Raw genomic sequence first — 19,519 nt, 5'->3', positions numbered from 1 at the left:
GCAGAGGTATACCGGCGTTAGCCCCGCAATTCATAGAATTCCCTGATCAGTGGTTGCACACATTCCTGCTATGAAAATGGCGTATACAGGCGCAGGTTGTTGCACTGTGGTATCCAGGCGAAGTGACAGCCTCATGACTATTGGAGCGAACCACTGGTGTAAGGAAATCCTAAATATGGCGGATTTCCCTTACATCTACGGGAGCATCAACATTCCACACGGGGAAGAACGGTGAACAGCTCTGCACGTCGAGCATTTATATGTCAACTGCAACCACGAAGGGCACATCAGCAGGGATAGCCCACGTGCCGACTCTGGGTGATAGCGGTTACACAAACGAAGTCACTGCAAGCGTGGCGAGGAGGGCCATATGAGTCAGTATATAAATTCTGGCGCTGCAGGGAAGGAATGACGCGATGCTACCCCACGGTCTCAAAAGACATTTTTGTGGTTTCGAATAGCACATTTTGTTTCAATATTTTTTCAGCTTGTCAACAGCAAACATAATGTATTACAGCGTCTCCTAAGGTTGTGTTCTTTTACCGCGTCCGTAAAATGAGCTACTCCATATGCGGAGAGTAATGACGTGGGAGCCGAAACTGAATGGCGTTCCCTTTGGTCGGTCAGATGATGTTTTGATGCGGCCACATTAGTTGAGAGTAGAGCTGTTACGGTCGAGATTGACCTTTTGTTGTAAATGGAAAAATATCACCATGAACCGACACGCACTCATGCAGACCGAAACGTTCGGCACAGATGACTAACATCAAAAGCTGGAACGTGTGACCACGGTTTTTATCACTGGCTTTATTTCTATGCTCTCGAAAAATTGCTTCGCTAATGCACAAGCCATATATGTGTTATGATGGTGCTTAACGGAGTTTGAGGGTGAAGCAGAAGATTGAGAGAATTTCGGAGTACGGAGGCTTTACACCCACATAAAACGTTTGGCGTTGTCCTGACACGAGGTTTGTGTACGCTTGTCTCACACCAAGCAGTAATCTATAGTGCTTATGGTGCTTCACTGCTGAGACGAAGAATATCTAGATTTTCTGGGCACCATCGGCCTAGTTCACATGAACGACACCACGTGGCGTATTGACCTTCAAGAATTCGAGAGTCCCGCAATGACGCATGCAGTGACGTAGGAATGAGTAAAATATAGTAAAAAATGGTGCACACACTCTGTGACTGTCACTTCGCCTCAGTGCACAGATAAAAGAGTGCGGTGCATTGGCGTTATCTCGACGGTGACTACTGCCAATGAATTGACAGTTTTGCTAGGCATACCGGGCCAGACAGCTCGCAGTATTCCGCACGAAATGTCTGGCCGTCCTAGACGCACCCTTGGTGTATCAAAATTGATTGATTGATTGATTGATTGATTGATTTGAGGGGTTTAACGTCCCAAAACCACTATTTGAAGAATTGGTGTATCAAAATGCGTATTTGTTTTTTAAAGACGATAGTCTTTCTTGGGGACCTTCGACGAAACAATTTTGATGTCTGTCTGTCTGTCTGTCTGTCTGTCTGTCTGTCTGTCTGTCTGTCTGTCTGTCTGTCTGTCTGTCTGTCTGTCTGTCTGTCCGCCCTAACGATACCTCAAACGGCACCAAACGGCCAACCCCATCCGCAGAGCCTACCAATATTCCTCAAAGTTTAGTGTTCATTGTTGTGCGATTGTCTATTAAAAAGTAATTATTGCGCATATCTGAGGCGCCACAACAACGCTTCGATGTTTTCCATGTCTACTTTTATACAAGAAGAAGCACACACAAGTAATTCTAAGGAATGTAGCGTTTAATCACGCTGCGCTGACAATAAAACGCGATGTTTGTTTGTTTTTACTTTCTTCACTGCGGTATCGGTGAGGATATTAGAGAAGCAAGCTGCTTTTAAGGTGTGTTAACTGAGCGTCAAGCAATATGCTTTGGTACGAACAGAACATTGCGGTTGAACTTTTTTTTTTTTTGCGCTACCTAAGCTATGCTCGCTTGCTCCTTGCGTTACGTTTAAGTTAAATTGAATAACTTTGAGAACGCTGGAAGTGAGAGTATGGAACCGAAGTGCGAGAGCTGTATTTTTTGTTTTTAGTTCTCGTTGAAATGGCCCTGCCACCTCCAGCTTGGCTACTTGGAAGCGTCTGTGGCTCGAACTTACGCACGCAGTCAGGCTTGCTTTCACACGGCGCCATGATCTCGGTGTCGCACGGACATTTCGCTGGCCATCGAGGCCGGTACGGAGCGATTTTGGTTCAGAGATCAGCGATTCATTCAAATTATTCATGCAACAGCACCTCAGACTATGTCGTGATGAATCCTGCGATCAAGGGCGCCCGTGTCCGCCTGTCGACGCTGTCGGGTCCTCGTGCTCCGCACACTGTACTCCGTATACCCGCGTGAGCAAAAAAAACAAAACAAGAAAATAAAAGCATCAATGGTCTCCTCACTTAAAAGTTTATGGCAGAGTAGAACATAAAATATAATTGAAAAAAATAAAATTTTGTGATGCCTCTAAATATATGGTCAGGTAGTTCAAGGAGTTTTTAACTGAGATGGGAGCTTTATTGTTTATTATAGTGCCTTTCTTCAAATATACATACCAGGTTACGAGCAGTTCTTGAGGGAGCGGTAACCTCGCTTCTTTTTTTGATATATTGCTAAGCACTAATCCCTGTCATGCTGAAGCACACAGACATGTCTATGCGAAATATTATAGCATTTTGTTTCTTTATACAATTATATACAATCTCCATATATTCGCTTACAAACGTATAAGCAAGCATTTGATGATGGGTTGCAGGCTATTCGTTCATGTCTTAATGTTTGAAAAAGCGCAATAGCAGTTTTACTTTTGGATTTGACCCAGTCACTATTATCTAGAATAACTTGCAACCTGCGGCACATATCACAGTTGAACTCGGTAAAATATCTCGGAATATCTCGTGATAACCACCTTCTTTGGCATACGACCAGGAAAAGAGTACGGGCACTGAGTCTTACGAAGACTGTATATCAGTCGATCAGGGGTGCGGAGAGAATCACTATGCTTTACAAAATATACATACATGCCACTTTTCAAGACACCTGTGGTTTATCCCCGTATTAGAATTTGGATCTGTTTTATATTCTGGTGCACCGGCTTACAAATTGTGAACTCTTTTACTCTTGGAAAGGGTGACCCAAATTTTTTTCTTGGACTACCAAAATTCACAGCCGTTAAGGTCCTCAACTTAAAAACGAGGTTGTCCTCTTTTTTGTGCAGATTTTGGATAGTAACTGTGTAATCACTGCTAAGAATTTATGGGAATTCTATAAACACAAGAATTCTTTTCATGTACACATAAGTATGAGCTGTATCTTTTCTATCTTATTCACTTCGGTTTCATACAGCGTGGTTAGACTTCATATAAGCACTTGTTGAACCACTGAATGTTAAACTGACTAAGTTTCTTGCATCGTTAATGAAAGACAGAACTTTAAAAATGTTTTTTGTTCAGGGTATATATGCAAATCATGCAAACTTTTCGATTTACTATATATTAAACTAGCTCCTGCTAAAGAATTTAGAGCCGATAAATGTAAAAGATTATCATAGCTGCGAATGCCTCACACTCTGAAAAAAATCCGCATCGGAGTTTTTTTTATCAAAACCTTCAATGGCCCATTCTCAATAAGGATTCTTAATTTCTTATCAGTTTCTTCGGCGGAATGAAATTCGAAAGCTCAGCCCATCAACCTCAAGTGTGGTCATAGTTACAGATACTTCATCTGCGTGTTCGGCACTCTCGAAAAAAAGCGGTTCTCAATTATCACGTGGCTTTGCGACGTGAAATCCTACACACTGTTAATATTATTCTCAATTATATCACAGACTTTTTCTGTTCTATTCCCTACCCACATACTTCTAATCAAATTAATCTGGTTACCGGGTCACAAAGGGACAAAAATAGCCAAAATTAAGAAATAGCGGACGTTCCGGCGAAAGGCGCTCTCAGTGGTCCGACATGTATTCTTAATTATTCTGACAACAGCACTCCTGATTCGTGACAGATTAAGAAGGCTAGCAATAACTTGACCCTGTGAAGTCATTTATCAATCACCTAAGCGAGTGTTGACCCCTCTTTCCTCGTATCGTAGCAATTACTGTTCAACACGACAAGTACTATAGTTACTTCTATAGAATTGCGCTGTTGCTTTCCGAAATTCAACTATAGTATATACGCACAGGGGTTGTCTAGCTTCTTGCCCTCTTTGCTAGTCTTGTAACAAGAACGAAACAACTGAAAATCATTTTTGTCATGCATCCGCTTCAATTTACAGTGAGGAAACATTTTCAAAACAGTGTTTAATCGAATGCGATTAGATTTCGTCACTTCAAATACTCTATCTTTGGGAGCCCCTCGTCGTCATTGTGCTGAGACCTCCATTTTACGGTGAAAGTTTTTTTAAATGAATCAGGATGGTGTAGACCTGAACTATCTATGTTAGCGTCTGTAATTTAGTTTGACTAATATATAAATAATTAGTCATACAATTCCTATGTGAACACTTGTTAAAACAAATATTTCGTTCCTTGGCCAGTCCCGAAGAGTGGGCGTGAGCCATACATATCGGTATTCATCATCATCATCAAAAGGTGGAGCGGCTCCACATGAAAAATAAAAAGACAGAACTGACGACAAGAAACGAAAAATAGCAAAAATAAAAGTGCCTCCATCCCGTATACCTCAGTGCACCTCCGGAAGAGCATACCAGACGCGGGATCGTATCCCGGCCGCGGCCACTGCATTTCCGATGGAGGCGCAAAGGTTGCAGGCCCGTGTGCTCAGGTTTGGGCGCACGTTGAAGAACCCCAGATGTGCGAAATTTCCGGAGCCCTCCACTACGGTGTCTCTCATAATCAAATAGTGGTTTTGGGACGTTAAATCCCACAAATCAAATCAAATCGAAGCTGTGCAAGGTTTTGTGCGAGTTCAAGTGTGGTTAAGGAAATAAACCCCAATAACACTTCAGCTCCATTTAAATACTGGGGAATTCGGTAACTCAGCCAATGGGCAATCATGAATTTGATGGGATTTCAAAATCGATAATATAGTATTTACAGTAAACCTCAGTGATTTACCCCCATACTAAAATTTTGTATTGGGTGATCCTCAAAGAATAGGGATCAAGAAATCAAAGAGGACGTGCTATCGTGAAGAATAAAACGAATATCGCTTCAGAAGAACGTCACCGGGATATATGTTCTGCTGTACAAAGATTCGTAATCGAATCAAGGCGGATTTTAATCTGGTTCTTCTATGTAATACTTAAGATGTCTAAGAAAATCATATAATCAATTTTCAGCCAATCCCAATGAGTGGGTATCAGCTATTGTAGAGGCATCATCATCACCATCAGAAGACGATGACCGTAGTCACCACGCGCCTCGTGGACATATCTACCCCGCGAGCTTGTCTGCAAAGGTCGGAATCTTCGGTGGAATCAAAGGCCTTCCTGTAGCGTAAGGGTAAATATATGCGGTCAGGCTACAGAAGTGTACCGCCGTTAGCACCGCAATTCATGGCGTCCCATGATCGGGGGCTCTACGCGTTCTTACTCTGAAGATAGCGAATACAGATGCAGGTTGGGGAACCGTGTAAACTGTTCGGAGCAACGAAGTCATGTCTGTTAGCACTGACCTTTGCTGCGAGGCAATCCTGGATACGGAAGAGGTACTTTCTATCTACGAGAGCATTCACAATTCTGCGCGGGACATATCAGTGGTCAGCACTGCCAGCAGCCGAGCATAGGTCGAGTTTCACGAGGAAGGGTACATGAGCCGAGACTGCCCAAATGTTGACTCGCCGATGTGACGAGCCAACCACCGCTGTCACAATAAGTGCGGCGAAGAAGACCACTTGACGTGGCATTGATATGCGGACACTGGGGCTGGAAACAGGATATTTTCCCGCGACATCATCACATGGTCATATAAGACATTATTGTGTTCTTTCAGTGTACTTTGTTTTAAAAATTTTTTACCCTTCGAACAATCAAAATAATTATTACGATGTCTAGAAAGCTTGTGTTTATTAACCATGTTCGCAAATTGAGTTGCTTGAAATGGGCAAAGGAGTGGCATGGGAGCCAAGACTAATTGGCGTTCTGCAGATGGGCGGGTCACACGCAGTATCAGTGCAGCCATGGACATTAGTTTACTACAATACAAGTATACGGTCGAGTTTTACTTTGTGTTGTAGATGAAAACTCCTGAACACCAGAGCACTCTGCACAAATGGCTACCATAAAAAGCTGGAACGTGTAACCTTCATTTTTACCGATGGTTTGATCGCGATGACTCCCCAAGGAAAGCTTCACAAATCAAATGGTGGCACATGTGATGTGTTGTGGTGTTGCCTAACAGAGTTTGAGAGTGAAGCAAAAGATTGAGAGAAATTTCAAGTACAGAGACTTTCCGTATACGAAAGAGGTGTGAAATTGTCCTAACGTGAGGTTTATGTTGGGTATTCACCCACCCCGTGGTAATCTTGAGGTTACGATGCTGGACTGGTGGCCCGTAAGTCGGAAGATCTTATCTTGGCAGCGGCGGCTTGTGTGTGTGTGTGTGTGTGTGTGTGTGTGTGTGTGTGTGTGTGTGTGTGTGTGTGTGTGTGTGTGTGTGTGTGTGCGTGCGTGTGTGCGTGTGTGTGTGTGTGAGAGGGATAGAGAGAGAGAGAGAGCGTACAACGACAAGGTGCTACCACCTCTCTACGTTGTAAAAAATTTCCTTGCCATTATTGCCATATTTTATCCCACGGAAATTCCCTGGGCACAAAATTTTCGCAGGATAAAACATACTCGTTACCAAAGCATGTGTCACAAGAACGTATTTCCTCTTTATAATACCTTGCTGTCGATTTCATATTCGTGGCATGCAGCCTACAGATTACAGTCATCCATGGGCCTGTGCAGTGGTTGCGGGTCCGTGAGCGTGACGGCGAGAGGCCGTCGGAGTTAACAGTGGTCATTCCACAACTTGTTTTCGATTATGCAAGTGTGTTCCAGACAGATTTTAGGCGGCCTTCCGGCGCTTTTTGTTGTGTTGTTTCGCAGTGCATGGCAGCACGGAAGAATGCGATCGTAAGGTGGTAGGAGTGGTCTATTTACAGCCCAAGCGACTGCACACACGAGCAGAAAATACGTCTGTCTGCCTCGGGGAAACAGTGGCTACGATGCTCGGCTGCCGACCCAAAGGTCGCGGGTTCGATCGCAGCCATGGCTGTCAAATTTCGTTGGCGGCGAAATGGCAGAGCTCTGTGTAAAGTGCGATGTCAGTGCACCTAAAGAGCAATAGATATGCAGAGGCTTTAGCTCGCAAACATTTTTCTAGATTCCCCAGTTCTCTATTATTGTGCTCTTTAGAGCGTTAGGCGATTTGCCAACGCTACAGATAACTGCATTTTTACAAAATCTCACTCATGCAGTGAATTCGACAACATGCACCGGCTCCAAGAAGACCTAATAAACGCGAGTGGTGCCTCACTTTGTTGAGCAAAAAAAAAAAAAAAAAACGATTTTCTCGCAAACGTGCTGCGCAGCATTCCAAGCATTTTTTTTTCTCGTGTGAAGCAATCGACGAAATTAATACACGAAGCGAAGAGCACACAGCAGAACTCTGCGCCGAACAGTCCAATGCGAGAAATGTTACTTTAAGGCTTCAATGAGGAATGTAATACGCAATTTACAAAGTAATATTGGCGTTCGTAACTATAGCAGCAACAATAGCCGAGAGGCAGATGTACAAGAGAATACCGCGACACACACCAGGCATGGTATTGCTCACCTTATTATCACGTCTCCCTGCTGCTATCCGTACTTCTTCATTGCCCCGAATGCTCCCGAACACAGAGCGTGATAGTGTTACCTTCGCGTCGACGCCATGTGCGCTTCTCTCGCATCCGACTGATACAAGATCCTACCGAACCATGTGTACGCGAGGCGATTAAGACGAACAAGAAAGCCGCAATCGCAGTTTTAAAGACACAGAGATGTATGATGCACTAGAAAAGGTGCTGTAGTAGATAACTAGTACGCGTGTTTTCTTGAAAGCAGTGAGTGATGTGTTGGCACCTTATACGGCTGGCATTAAGCTGCGCAGCGTCCCTGCCTTTGGCCGCAGTGACCGCTGTTAATTTTTTTTATGTTGCTCTATGCCTCTGTGAGTATCGAAAGGGCCCCGACACTCACACGCGGTTACGTTTTAATCGGTGGCGTTTGCAATACAAGCAAAACTGAATGGCGCAGCATGAAAAGCAGGCTGCCATCCTTCTTGGTTCTACAACCTATTACAGAAAGCATTTTCCCATGTCTCTACTTTGGCTGCATGCGCGTACTGTGGTGCGTGTTCTAGATGTGCTCTACCGCACGACGCACATCGGATCTCTTGTATATGCTCACGCAATTATCAAGAAAAAAAAAAGCAGAAGTTCACAATATTTTTATTCATCCTGCATGGCGATAACACTTAGTTTTCGAGTACATGAGGTTACTTGGGTACTTCGGTGAAGCCCTGCCGAAAAAAGTTACTTCAGTGATTCAGCGTCGATTACTATCTGATTAGCGCTTATCTGTTCCACGCAGAAAACGAGAGACAGTGTGGCCAAATAAGGCACGGGACCTAGATTAAAACAGCACCCACCTGCGTTGGCAACCACCTTTCACTGCGGTTGAAAGACTGCATACACGCGGAACTTTTCAGCTCTTCTTAACTGAAAGTATTCATAAGGGTAAGAGGGTTCACGGAAGTGCGCCTAGATTAGCAGTGCATTGTTGCAGCGCCCGCATTCAGCAGGGCATATCCGTTCTGCTTTGTAACACTCGGTATTGCTTAATACTAAAAATCGCACCAAATAAGACTGCCAAATCAACGTCTACCTTTGCGCGTGCGCTATATGCGCGTCATTTACCTTTTAGCTATGGGCGTAATGCATTGTACATGCCAGACCATTTTCGTTGCTGGATTTCAAAAGCAGCGCAGTCTAACATGCCGGTGGAGCCCGTGTACGCTCATACGGATTTAGCACGATGGTGCCGTGTCACGTGATTTTCGAGGTGGTACGGGCGTCAATTTTCGCAATGTTTCCGCACGTGCATGGGCTATCTGTGGCACAATATGGTTCACGAATTGTCGAAGCGTCTGCCCCTCTTGGTGGTTACAGACTGCGCCGTGTTGCGGCCTTGTCTACGGCTCTCGAAATTAGCTATGCACAGTGTTATTCAGCCCCCCCCCCCCCTCAAGATACAATGTCCAACTTAGTGTTACAGATCGACACATCGTGAACCATCCTTAATCAAATTTACGAGAGTGAGAGTATTTCTCTGCGGCCTCATTTCGCAACACATTGTGGTGCTTTTAGTTGTTTGTTCTTCAGTGTATAACGGCGAACGCCCTGTGTGTATTGCCCTGTAGATCGTCACTGGCCTGGTTCATTCCATCGTCACTGCAATGCCTCCTAGTCGGGACTCGAGTGGCAGTGGCAAGACGCCTACCCGTGGGAAGCAGCAGAGCCGCTGTTCCCGAGCTGGCGTCAGGTTCCCGGTGAGCCGCATCCACAGAATGCTCCGGACGGGAAACTATTCCGAGCACGTGAGCGCCGCCGCTCCAGTGTACTTGGCGGCTGTTCTGGAGTACCTGGCCGCCGAGGTACTGGAACTAGCCGGGAACGCGACTCAGGATTATAAAAAATTGAGGATCACGCCACGCCACCTTCTGCTGGCCATTCGTACCGATGAAGAGCTCGGCAAACTGCTCGCTAACGTTACGATCGCCCAGGGGGGAGTGCTTCCACTGATTCGTCCACGTTAGCTAGCGGCAGCAAGTTAAAGAAAGCGGGAGATCCAGCTTCAGCTTGCCAGGATTTCTAAGCAGCTGAAAGTCTTTTTTTTAATGAAAGCGCGTGCCTACCTATGGCGAATAATTTTTTTTTGTATTGTGTCGTTTGACGCACTGCTTCGGCCGGCCTTCGTCGTCCACGAATTCAACATGGCCCGTGTGTCTCATTGTCCAAAGGCCGTCACGGCTCCATGTAGAAGCTTTCGATTGTACTGCTTCTGTACTATATTGCCCCACGTATAAGTGCCCAGCTTAAGATTTGGAGCGGCTGCATATTTGTCACTTCCGCTAATTCTAAGCGACTTTCGGCTTAGTTTTTTTTAGAGACTCTTTCTGGTCACTTGCCCCCCCCCCCCCCATCTCTTTTTTGTGGGGGCTTACCTGAACTTTTTCGGAAAGTATTTTTGCATCGCCCGGCAACTCAATTTGTTGTCAAAAGCACACACACATACACATACACAAACGCGCGCGCGCGCGCGCGCGCGTGTGTGTGTGTGTGTGTGTGTGTGTGAGAGAGAGAGAGAGAGAGAGAGAGAGAGAGAAAGGAACCCACCGGACCAGAGCAGACTAAATACTGATATTTATTCATCAAGACACCACAAAATATACTCTTTTTTTTTCGCACCTCACGACCACTCAACATGAGCAAATTGGCATCGTAAAATCACAGAAACTGATACAACCTTTACTGTAGGTGTTGTAATCTCGCCTCTAGTTCAACAATTTAATTTATCATTCAACAAAACCAAAAGGTGACTGACGCACATGTCTTTATCATTGGTACATGATGTAAAATTACACCACCTACGATGCGCGTGAACTCAATTCGGGCGCACGTTAAAGAACACCAGGTGGTCGAAATTTCGGGAGACCTCAAATACGGCGCCTGTCATAATCGTATATGTTGGTTTTCGGACGTCCAACCACACATATCAATCAATACACCACCTACGATAAAGGTTTTGTCAGTTTATGTGAATGAATGTAGGATGCCGATTTGCTCATGCGCAGTGTTCATGAGGTGCGATAAAAAGATTATTCGCTCTGCCATCACGTGGTCGCTGTTGGCAATGACCCTGAGCAACGCCGATGTCAAGCGTGTTTTTCACGCATGAACCTGGTGAAATCGCGCCCCCGAAATAAGATGAAAACTTCCACGCTGAGCGCCATCCTCCACATTTGCTATGGCCTTAAGTTTCGTTAAGGTTGCTGCTGAGACTCTCAACCGACCGCACAAATGATGGAACTATTCAACGCAAAGAGCATGAATGGTTCCGCGCCCGTAGATGCCATGAATTACCTAGATCTGCCAGATGTCAGTGACGATAAGTGTAAGACTATAAAAATTCTTGCTTTATTCGTGCACCTAATTTCATTATGCAACACAAAGGTTTCTACACCTTGGCGGTGCATTCCTATAGTATTGTTTTGCGTACTACAACGCAATTTTCAAGAACAGGAACATTTTTTTTAACTTCCGCTTATTCTGGTTTTATTTAAAAAAGCACCGCCACTTTTTGTTTGCTTTTTTGAGACGACTGTTTGCTTGTTTGCCCGATGGCACCTGGCAACTCTGAGCAGCTGACCAATGGCCACTCGTCGGTAAAGCGCCCCTGTGCGAGCATACAGCCACGCGTGCGCCCGCATTGTTCCGAGCAAGGAAGTCCCTCTCCGTTGTGTATTATCAAGATAGACGTTCCTGTGCGTCAACAACCATGATGTTTGCATCATTATTGCTGTGACACGTCCGTAAAGGGAACGGCGGCGGGGGGGGGGGGGGGGGGAGGGGGGCTATCGGTGAAACAGGCTATCGGTGACTAAGATGAACGTTAAGCGATGGCAGAATGGTACCTATATAAAAAAAGAAAAAAACATCGACGAAAAAGCAGCCGCCACGTGAAATTGTGATACGAGACCACTGGGAGAATTGAATGCACCACCGGCCCTTGCTTTTTTTTTTTTCAGCAATTACCAAGCAGCGGAACGTTGGTTCCAAACTTGAGGCATACAAGCCATGCGCGCTTGATCTGTTTTTTAGTTGATGAACCATTATTGGGTTTGGCTGGCGAACATTGTGCGGAGGGCAGTCTATAGTGAGCATCGAACACTTGGTTCATTGAATCTACACGTAGAACATCATTGCGAAAAGCGCTTCTGAGCGTAGAATTTTATTCTTCGTTGTTTTCATTCACTCTGTTGTATAGATGCTGACATGGGTACCTGTTCCAGGTAAGTCAGCAGTAAAGACGACATGCATGTGGTCACGGCTAAATTTAGCCTCTTATATAGGGATTACTCTTTGAACGGCGTAAAGTGGCATTGCGGCAACTAAACTGGAGTGCCATCGGTTAATACTCCCGGTGAAGATATGCTGATCAGGAGATCACAGCATTGGAGCAGTGGTTTTGAAGCTCGGCTTCTGACCAAGAGGTTGCGGGTTTGATCCCGGCTGGGGTGCTCGTATTTTGATGGAGGCGAAATGGTAGCGGGTCGTGAACTGTGCAATGTGAGTGCACGTGAAAGAACACCAGATGGTCCAAAGCCCGTGATAAGTTTATGCTGATCAGAAAAGCAGAGTAGACTAAAGAAAGAACGTGTTCTAAGAGTGTTGTCTCGCCTTACAAAAACAGTCCTTAAATCTTGCCTCTCCATTGTATTATCGACGCGCTTCCAAATCTTTCACTCAAGAATGAGAAGCTTGTTATCAACGCAAGACATGTTTTTATATAAAAGTGACGAGCGCCAAGAATTCAAGGAAAGGAGCGGAAGCCAGCAGCAAAGAAGCCGGTGTAAGATATCTCTGTCGTTACTATGGCAACTGCGTGCAGCCACACTTTGTCGTGTCTCCGCGTCTGCTTGCCTACCATTTCGCCGCCTGTTCCGCGCACATCAGTCCGCGCCACCGTCGCGGCTGACCTCCTCCAGTCAGCGAGGCAAAAAGGGAGGGTATTTGTACATATCTTATTTATGCAAGTGCGTTCATTTGTATACATTCGTGTCTACACATACAAAGCTTTAAAATTTCAAAAGGAGTGCCAACACTCCCTCCTCCGCCTACGTCAATGTTGGCTAGTGAGGAGTACATCACAGCAGCGCACCATCTATGACGCCTCAAAGAGGCAAATCAACGTGTATGTACACCGTTACTGCCACCGTTTTCTAACAGTCGAAGTCACCGTAGGTCGTTCGGTTTAGCCATTAACGTTATCATGTGTTTTGTGTCCTACGTTCGCATACGCAATTGCCTTTTTTGGTACCCTCGCTGAGTACAGGAAAGGTGGAAGCGAAGTAAGCCTGTTCGCCGAGGCAGCTGGTATCGCAGTGAACTTAAACGGCCCTGCGTCACATCCATTATTCTAACGAATTGTCTGTAACTAGGTTCTACTCTGTAGAAATGCGGCTTATACACCTGCAGGTCATATTTTCTATTCCACGCCGCTGCGGTGGTCTAGTGGCTAAGGTACCCGGCTGCTGGCCCGCAGGTCGCAAGATCGAATCCCGGCTGCGGCGACTGCATTTCTGATGGAGGCGGAAATGTTGTAGGCCCGTGTGCTCTGATTTCGGTGCACGTTAAAGAACCCCGGGGGTCAAAATTTCCGGAGCCCTCCACTATACGGCGTCTCTCATAACCATATGGTTGTTTTGGGACGTTAAACCCCACATATCAATCAATCAATCTTTTCAATCACGTCATAGGCGTGAATAGAGGGATATAAAAGTATTAGTGTAACTTCTTTCATCACAATAATCGCAAGGGCGAAAAATTTTTGGCAACTCATTTGTGCCGCCAGTTTTTCGTCCTGCTTCTGCCGCGGTGTACTTGGATCTGTTGGCACTGTCGTGAGACCATATCCAATTATTCTACGTAGAAGCGTAACATAGATATTTATGAATATAAATTGTGACTTTTTTTACGGTCCCCATTGGGGCTAGAATATCGAGGACAACAGGGTTCGTCCTCGATGTGTCCTATGTTATAGTTAGGGTTCCGTGCCTTCTGATAAATAAAAAAAAATAAACTCGCACCTGTAAAATGTTTCACCATTCCGTTTCGTGGATCGACCCCCATTTTAAGGAAACAGCGTGTAAGAGCTTGTTTCGCCAAAATTCCAGCATTGGTCTCGACTTCCGCGTCATTACTTTTGAGTGAAAAATCATCATATGCGTCACCCAAATATCCATAACGATGCAAATAAAATGACCAACGAAAACTCCTAGTTCAGAGTGTGGATCGAACATAGGTCGTTTGAGTCCGAACGGAAATTTAACCCGCGTCGTTTCAGCGTGAAGCGGATGATATACCACAAGGCAAGCATCTGCTTGTAAATACATTGAAAATAACTTCCTCTGCTTGGAAATGCAGTGAAAGTGACACATGCTTTACGAACACACGGGTCCTGTATGCATGCTTCACAATGCAACATGAAATATATTAGTAATATTGTGTGGTACAAGCGCCCATGGAAATCAGGCGTCGGAACATATGATTATCACATTGAATTCGTGGTTTAAAGCTGGCAACCCACTACAAACCGCACACACGCTACTGCGCCTGTTTCCCAGAGGCAATGTAAAAGGTGCATAGCTGGTTCAAAAAGGTTTCATGTATAAAGTGTTTGAAGTACGCACAAGAAACAGAAGATCGCTATCGCGTTCAACTCTTTCAGGTGAAGCTTCAGGGTCCCCTAATTTTTAACGCCCATTATAACCTTGTTCTGCTTTTAAACAAAATAGCATGATCTATGCCGTCATCGACACGTCAGTCGCAAGGGCATAGGCACATTTTTATGGAGGTGGGGGGAGAGCAGGCACCTTTTTGATATGCGCCTTTTTCGTCGAGTATGCCATAGCGAAAAAACAATTAGGCAAGGTGGGGACCTGACGTGTTGCCCTGTTCTACCCATGGTCTACCCATGGGTAGACCAGAGTAGACAAGGGCAAGACGTCATGATCTACCACCCATGCTCTACTCATGGGTAGTTCGGTTGAAGACCAGTTTGGTTGATATAATACTGCACCTTAGATTTGCTGTGATTTTACAAAATTTGGCTGATGTATCTCTTGGGACTCTTTTGAATGAAGTGTCCAGTGGTACACACGATACCAAGTGACTGAATAACTTTATCATAATTATAAAAAAAGCATACAAAAGGCAAGTAGGAAGTTTGTGATGAACACTCCCAAACAGGGATTGCGTCTGTCTCAGGGCAATAACAAAACAGATTTCTTTAGCGCTAGGGTGTCTACGCTTTGTACCTTCTCCTCAATATATAAATAACTATATGAAAATAATGCGAAAGGCATCGCGTCGACGGACCCTTCTATAAAAACGGAACCATTTTCGTCACCATCGATGAGTAACCGGACCTACGCGGATGACAGACAGTGACATTCTTGCAACCCTATGTGACGAGGAGCTCCCTAGGCATAAGACCACTATGATATACTAACAAATGCTTCAGTGGGACAGCAAAATATCACTCGGTATGTTGATACACCTCCTTCTTCAAAGGCCGGCAATCACCACTCAAAAGGAGTGGGCTTTCATCACTTCAGTGATGGAAACGCATTGATTGATTGATATGTGGGGTTTAACGTCCCAAAACCACTATATGATTATGAGAGACGCCGTAGTGGAGGGCTCCAGAAATTTAGACCACCTGGGGTTCTTTAACGTGCACCCAAATCTGAGCACACGGGCCTACAACATTTCCGCCTCCATCGGAAATGCAGCCGCCGCAGCCGGGATTCGAACCCGCGCCCTGCGGGTCAGCAGCCGAGTACATTAGCCACTAGACCACCGCGGCGGGGCGTGATGGAAACGCACTCTTTTCGTGTAGTTATTTTACGAGGTTGTCATTCCAACCTCGTAAAGTATTCGTTTATTGATCACAAGTATACATTTGCGTATATTACCACAAGCTTTAGGATTGTTATATGAAAAAAAAAGTCCTGTAGTCAAGCATTTACACCTAATTATGCTTCGGATTGCACGCGCCTCCCTGACAGTTAAACTATATTCCATGTGTCCTTATGTTTTCGTCTTTACATACCATTGAATCTGATTTTTGAGCAATGTGAAAAAAATGAGAAAGCAGACGTCAATTTGGCGCAAAATTGGAGACTAGCAATATATAAACTACGATAAAATGCTTAATTTCTCCGAAAAAATAATAGTGAACTCCGAAAAACACCCTGGGAATTTTAAAAAGTAATCACCTTAAAGAACATATATTAGAAAAAGATGCAACCAAAACAGCAATATTTTGGTAGCTCTCATAAGAGCTTTTCACGTTCACTAAAAGCCATTAGACCATTTGGGGGTGCCTCAATACCGGGTAGCTCGGAGTTGGAGCTGCTTTCATCAGTTCAACCTTCGCCCAGTCGTAATATTGTATTTTTTTCCTTCGACAGACGTTGATTAGCTGAATTGTTTAGCTAATTGCAAAGACATAGTTGCTGTCCATTATACTGTCAGGAGTCATGAAAGATGTATGAAATGGTTTTTCGCTGTCACAGTTGTCACAGGCTACGGCATCGGACATCTCAATGCGGAAAGCGTAGGACAGCGGAATATATTTTCGAGCATAGATATATGTATATGCGCTTTTCACCAAAAAAAAGAAGCAAATGAAACATACAAAAAATGTATAGAATTAATCTTACAAGTCCACAAAACTTTAAAACGTGATAAAAGTGCATGAGTGCAGGTTTCCTCGCTCTTTCGAGCCACAAAAAAGACTATTCGTGATCGTAAAATATGTTCTATTGATGACGGTTTGTTGTTTCCCGTGACAGCACCAGTCTCTGAAACTTTCCGTGAAGCTTTCATCTACATTTGTCTTATCACACAAACCTATCCGATGCAGCGCACAGAGCTTTATGATGGTCAAGAAAGAAGGCATACTGGTCGTTTTCGGGTCATGCAGCTTTTTAGATATGACAATCTGCGAAAAACTATCACCATTTCACCGCGAAGGTGAAGTAATGAGTGTGGTCGCAACTAATTAGGTAAGGCTAAATTTTTACATCTTGTGTTGCGTAACTGTACAAAACGCTGCTGCAGCATAACACAGCCGGTCGTGCTAGAAAAAGGACACCCACAGAGCAAAGAACGTTGAAGAGTATACAAGCCATCCGCTGATGTTTTTCAATATAACATTCGCCACCGCGGCCTTATAGTCAACGTTCACTGTCGCTGCTCGAACACTTCTCTCTCATCCCCACCTTCACCCACGTGTCTTTTCATGCGCATTCAAAGCAAACAGGGCGCTTACGCCTTGCTTCAGTTGCACTTGTGCGCAGTATGCTTCCCCCGCAGATTAATCTTATCACATGCGCTCTCTGATTGACGGAGATGGGCCGATGTGTTTGATCGGCGTGTTCCTCTCCGCCGTACACGCACCTTTATGCGCGCGTACATCACACAGTACATGGGGCAAGGACGTCGATGGGGGCTTTTTACGGAACATGATGGCGATGGTGACGTCGATGGCGAGAACCTAACGATAGTGTCCATATAGTTAATACCACAATAACACATGGCTGAGATCAAACACGAAATGATATGTTTAATGAATGCTATGTTTTGGCTTCTCTGAAGAAGCCCTACAGATTGACATACGTTTATTGACCTAGATCTGATGTAACATGCGGATCAATGTAATGCGAAGCATCCTCAAGGAGTTTGACCTTGTACTGTTATTGTGATAGCAATTATATGGACACTCTCGGCTAGATTTAGCCACCAGCATCGATGTCATGCACCGTATATGTATGCGTATCTATATATATGAAAACGCAAGAAAGAAAAAAATCCCAGAAAAAAGCCTCCGGCGCACGGAATCGAACATGAAGCCTCTGCCTCGGGAATGCAAGACGTTAACCACCGAGCCACCGAGAGCTACCCCCTCCAATGTTCAAACGGCAAGCTATCTATATCCATCACTTACGGCTGTTGGCGGGCATATCGGGGGGAGGGGACTATCATGTTTTCAGCATTATCAGCAAGAAGGCACTGTGAGCGCGCGGCAGCTCTCATCCATCACGCGTACTTTGGCCTGCGTAGAGAATAACGAGGTGTACGCTCGATCGTGCGCCCTAGTCTTGCCGTGGGAAGAATCGTACGTCTTGGCTAGCGTTTGAGTTTTGTCGGAACGAATCTGTTGTAGTTATTGGGAGACAAAGGTCAATGCGATCGTGTCACACCCTCCGTTTCCGAATCGGGTGTGCTTTCAGAAACTTCAAAGTTACAACCGAGACGCTTATTCGCGTTAATCTGTACCTGTGAGTACGTTTCCTGCGTCGTTTGAGCGTGAGAAATGCGGGGCGCATTTTGATCTGCCTGCCATTCTGCGCGTGACCTTCCGATTAGTTTCTATCGCGTTCATTGCTTCGCATTTACAGCAAAGCTCTGCTTTTTTTTTTCAATTAGGCCAATCATTACGAAATCATGCTAAATACGCATACAAATCTCCTCGCTACCACATATGTTGAACAGTCGCGTATACTTTATATTTGCAGGTCTTTGCAGTTGTGCAATGATCCCAACAGCAACATGGTTATTAGCAACACAAAAGGGGTAGGTGGATATGGAGCGCTTGTGCTTGCGAGGATGGTAACTCTGGTTAGTTGCGCGTAGACCAACTTCAGCGGACGTTGATGAAGTGTGTAACTGACGCTAAGCCGACGTGAATTTTCTGTCATAGGGGTACATATGTGATGTTTATAAAATTTAATGACCAGCAAATCAACCACAATTGCCGTTTCGCCAGCAATAGTGTGTTTTTTAAAGCACTTTCGAGACCTAACGCGACGCTGTGGTACTGTACTCTATTGTGACACAGAATGCTTGGTTTCAATTTTTGTTGGGACCCTAATATTTACCTTTCGCATTCATCGGGTCATAGATGCCGATTTATTTTTTCTTAGCGTCTTGCACTGAAAATACAAATGTGTGTTCCAGCCACTCCATCGTCAACAAACTGTCAATAACCCATGTCGTATACCCTAATACCGCCGCACTTTGTATGTGGGTATGTGCCACATATGTGCGGAGGAAAATGTTTGCAACGTACGTGCGCAACGCGATTTGCAATGTAATCATGTCATGACCCGTCAAACTTATTCGACAAGCTTTGTTACCCCTAAATACTAATTCTGTTTCGCCCCAAGATAACGAGGTGATATACGTTGTATATATTGCGGAATATGATATATAGCGATATATACTACGTATAATGCCTGGTTACCTAGTAGACAAAAATTAGTATGGGACATACGGTGATATATTCACCCGTGGGTGCATAAATAGATAGATAGATAGATAGATAGATAGATAGATAGATAGATAGATAGATAGATAGATAGATAGATAGATAGATAGATAGATAGACAGATAGATAGATAGATAGATAGATAGATAGATAGATAGATAGATAGATAGATAGATAGATAGATAGATAGATAGATAGATACGCCCCGCCGCGGTGGCCTAGTGGCTAAGGTACTCGGCAGCTGACCCGCAGGTCGCGGGATGGAATCCCGGCTGCGGCGGCTGCATTTCGGATGGAGGCGGAAATGTTGTAGGCCCGTGTGCTCAGATTTCGGTGCACGTTAAAGAACCCCAGGTGGTCGAAATTTC

General features: G+C 44.8%; 1 protein-coding gene across 1 annotated transcript; it reads left to right on the top strand.

Annotated features, from left to right (window-relative positions):
* The first annotated feature begins 9,489 nt into the window (after nucleotides 1–9,489).
* On the top strand, nucleotides 9,490–9,849 carry LOC142775130 (histone H2A-like). The gene has a single exon (XM_075876479.1). The coding sequence runs from the start codon at nucleotides 9,490–9,492 to the stop codon at nucleotides 9,847–9,849; it is 360 nt and encodes a 119-aa protein (XP_075732594.1).
* The last annotated feature ends 9,670 nt before the right edge of the window (nucleotides 9,850–19,519 follow it).

The sequence above is a fragment of the Rhipicephalus microplus genome, chromosome X (assembly GCF_043290135.1).
Source record: "Rhipicephalus microplus isolate Deutch F79 chromosome X, USDA_Rmic, whole genome shotgun sequence".
Taxonomy (NCBI): Eukaryota; Metazoa; Arthropoda; class Arachnida; order Ixodida; family Ixodidae; genus Rhipicephalus; species Rhipicephalus microplus.
The sequence above is the reverse complement of the archived record's forward strand: the minus strand, read 5'-3'. Positions and strand labels throughout refer to the sequence as shown.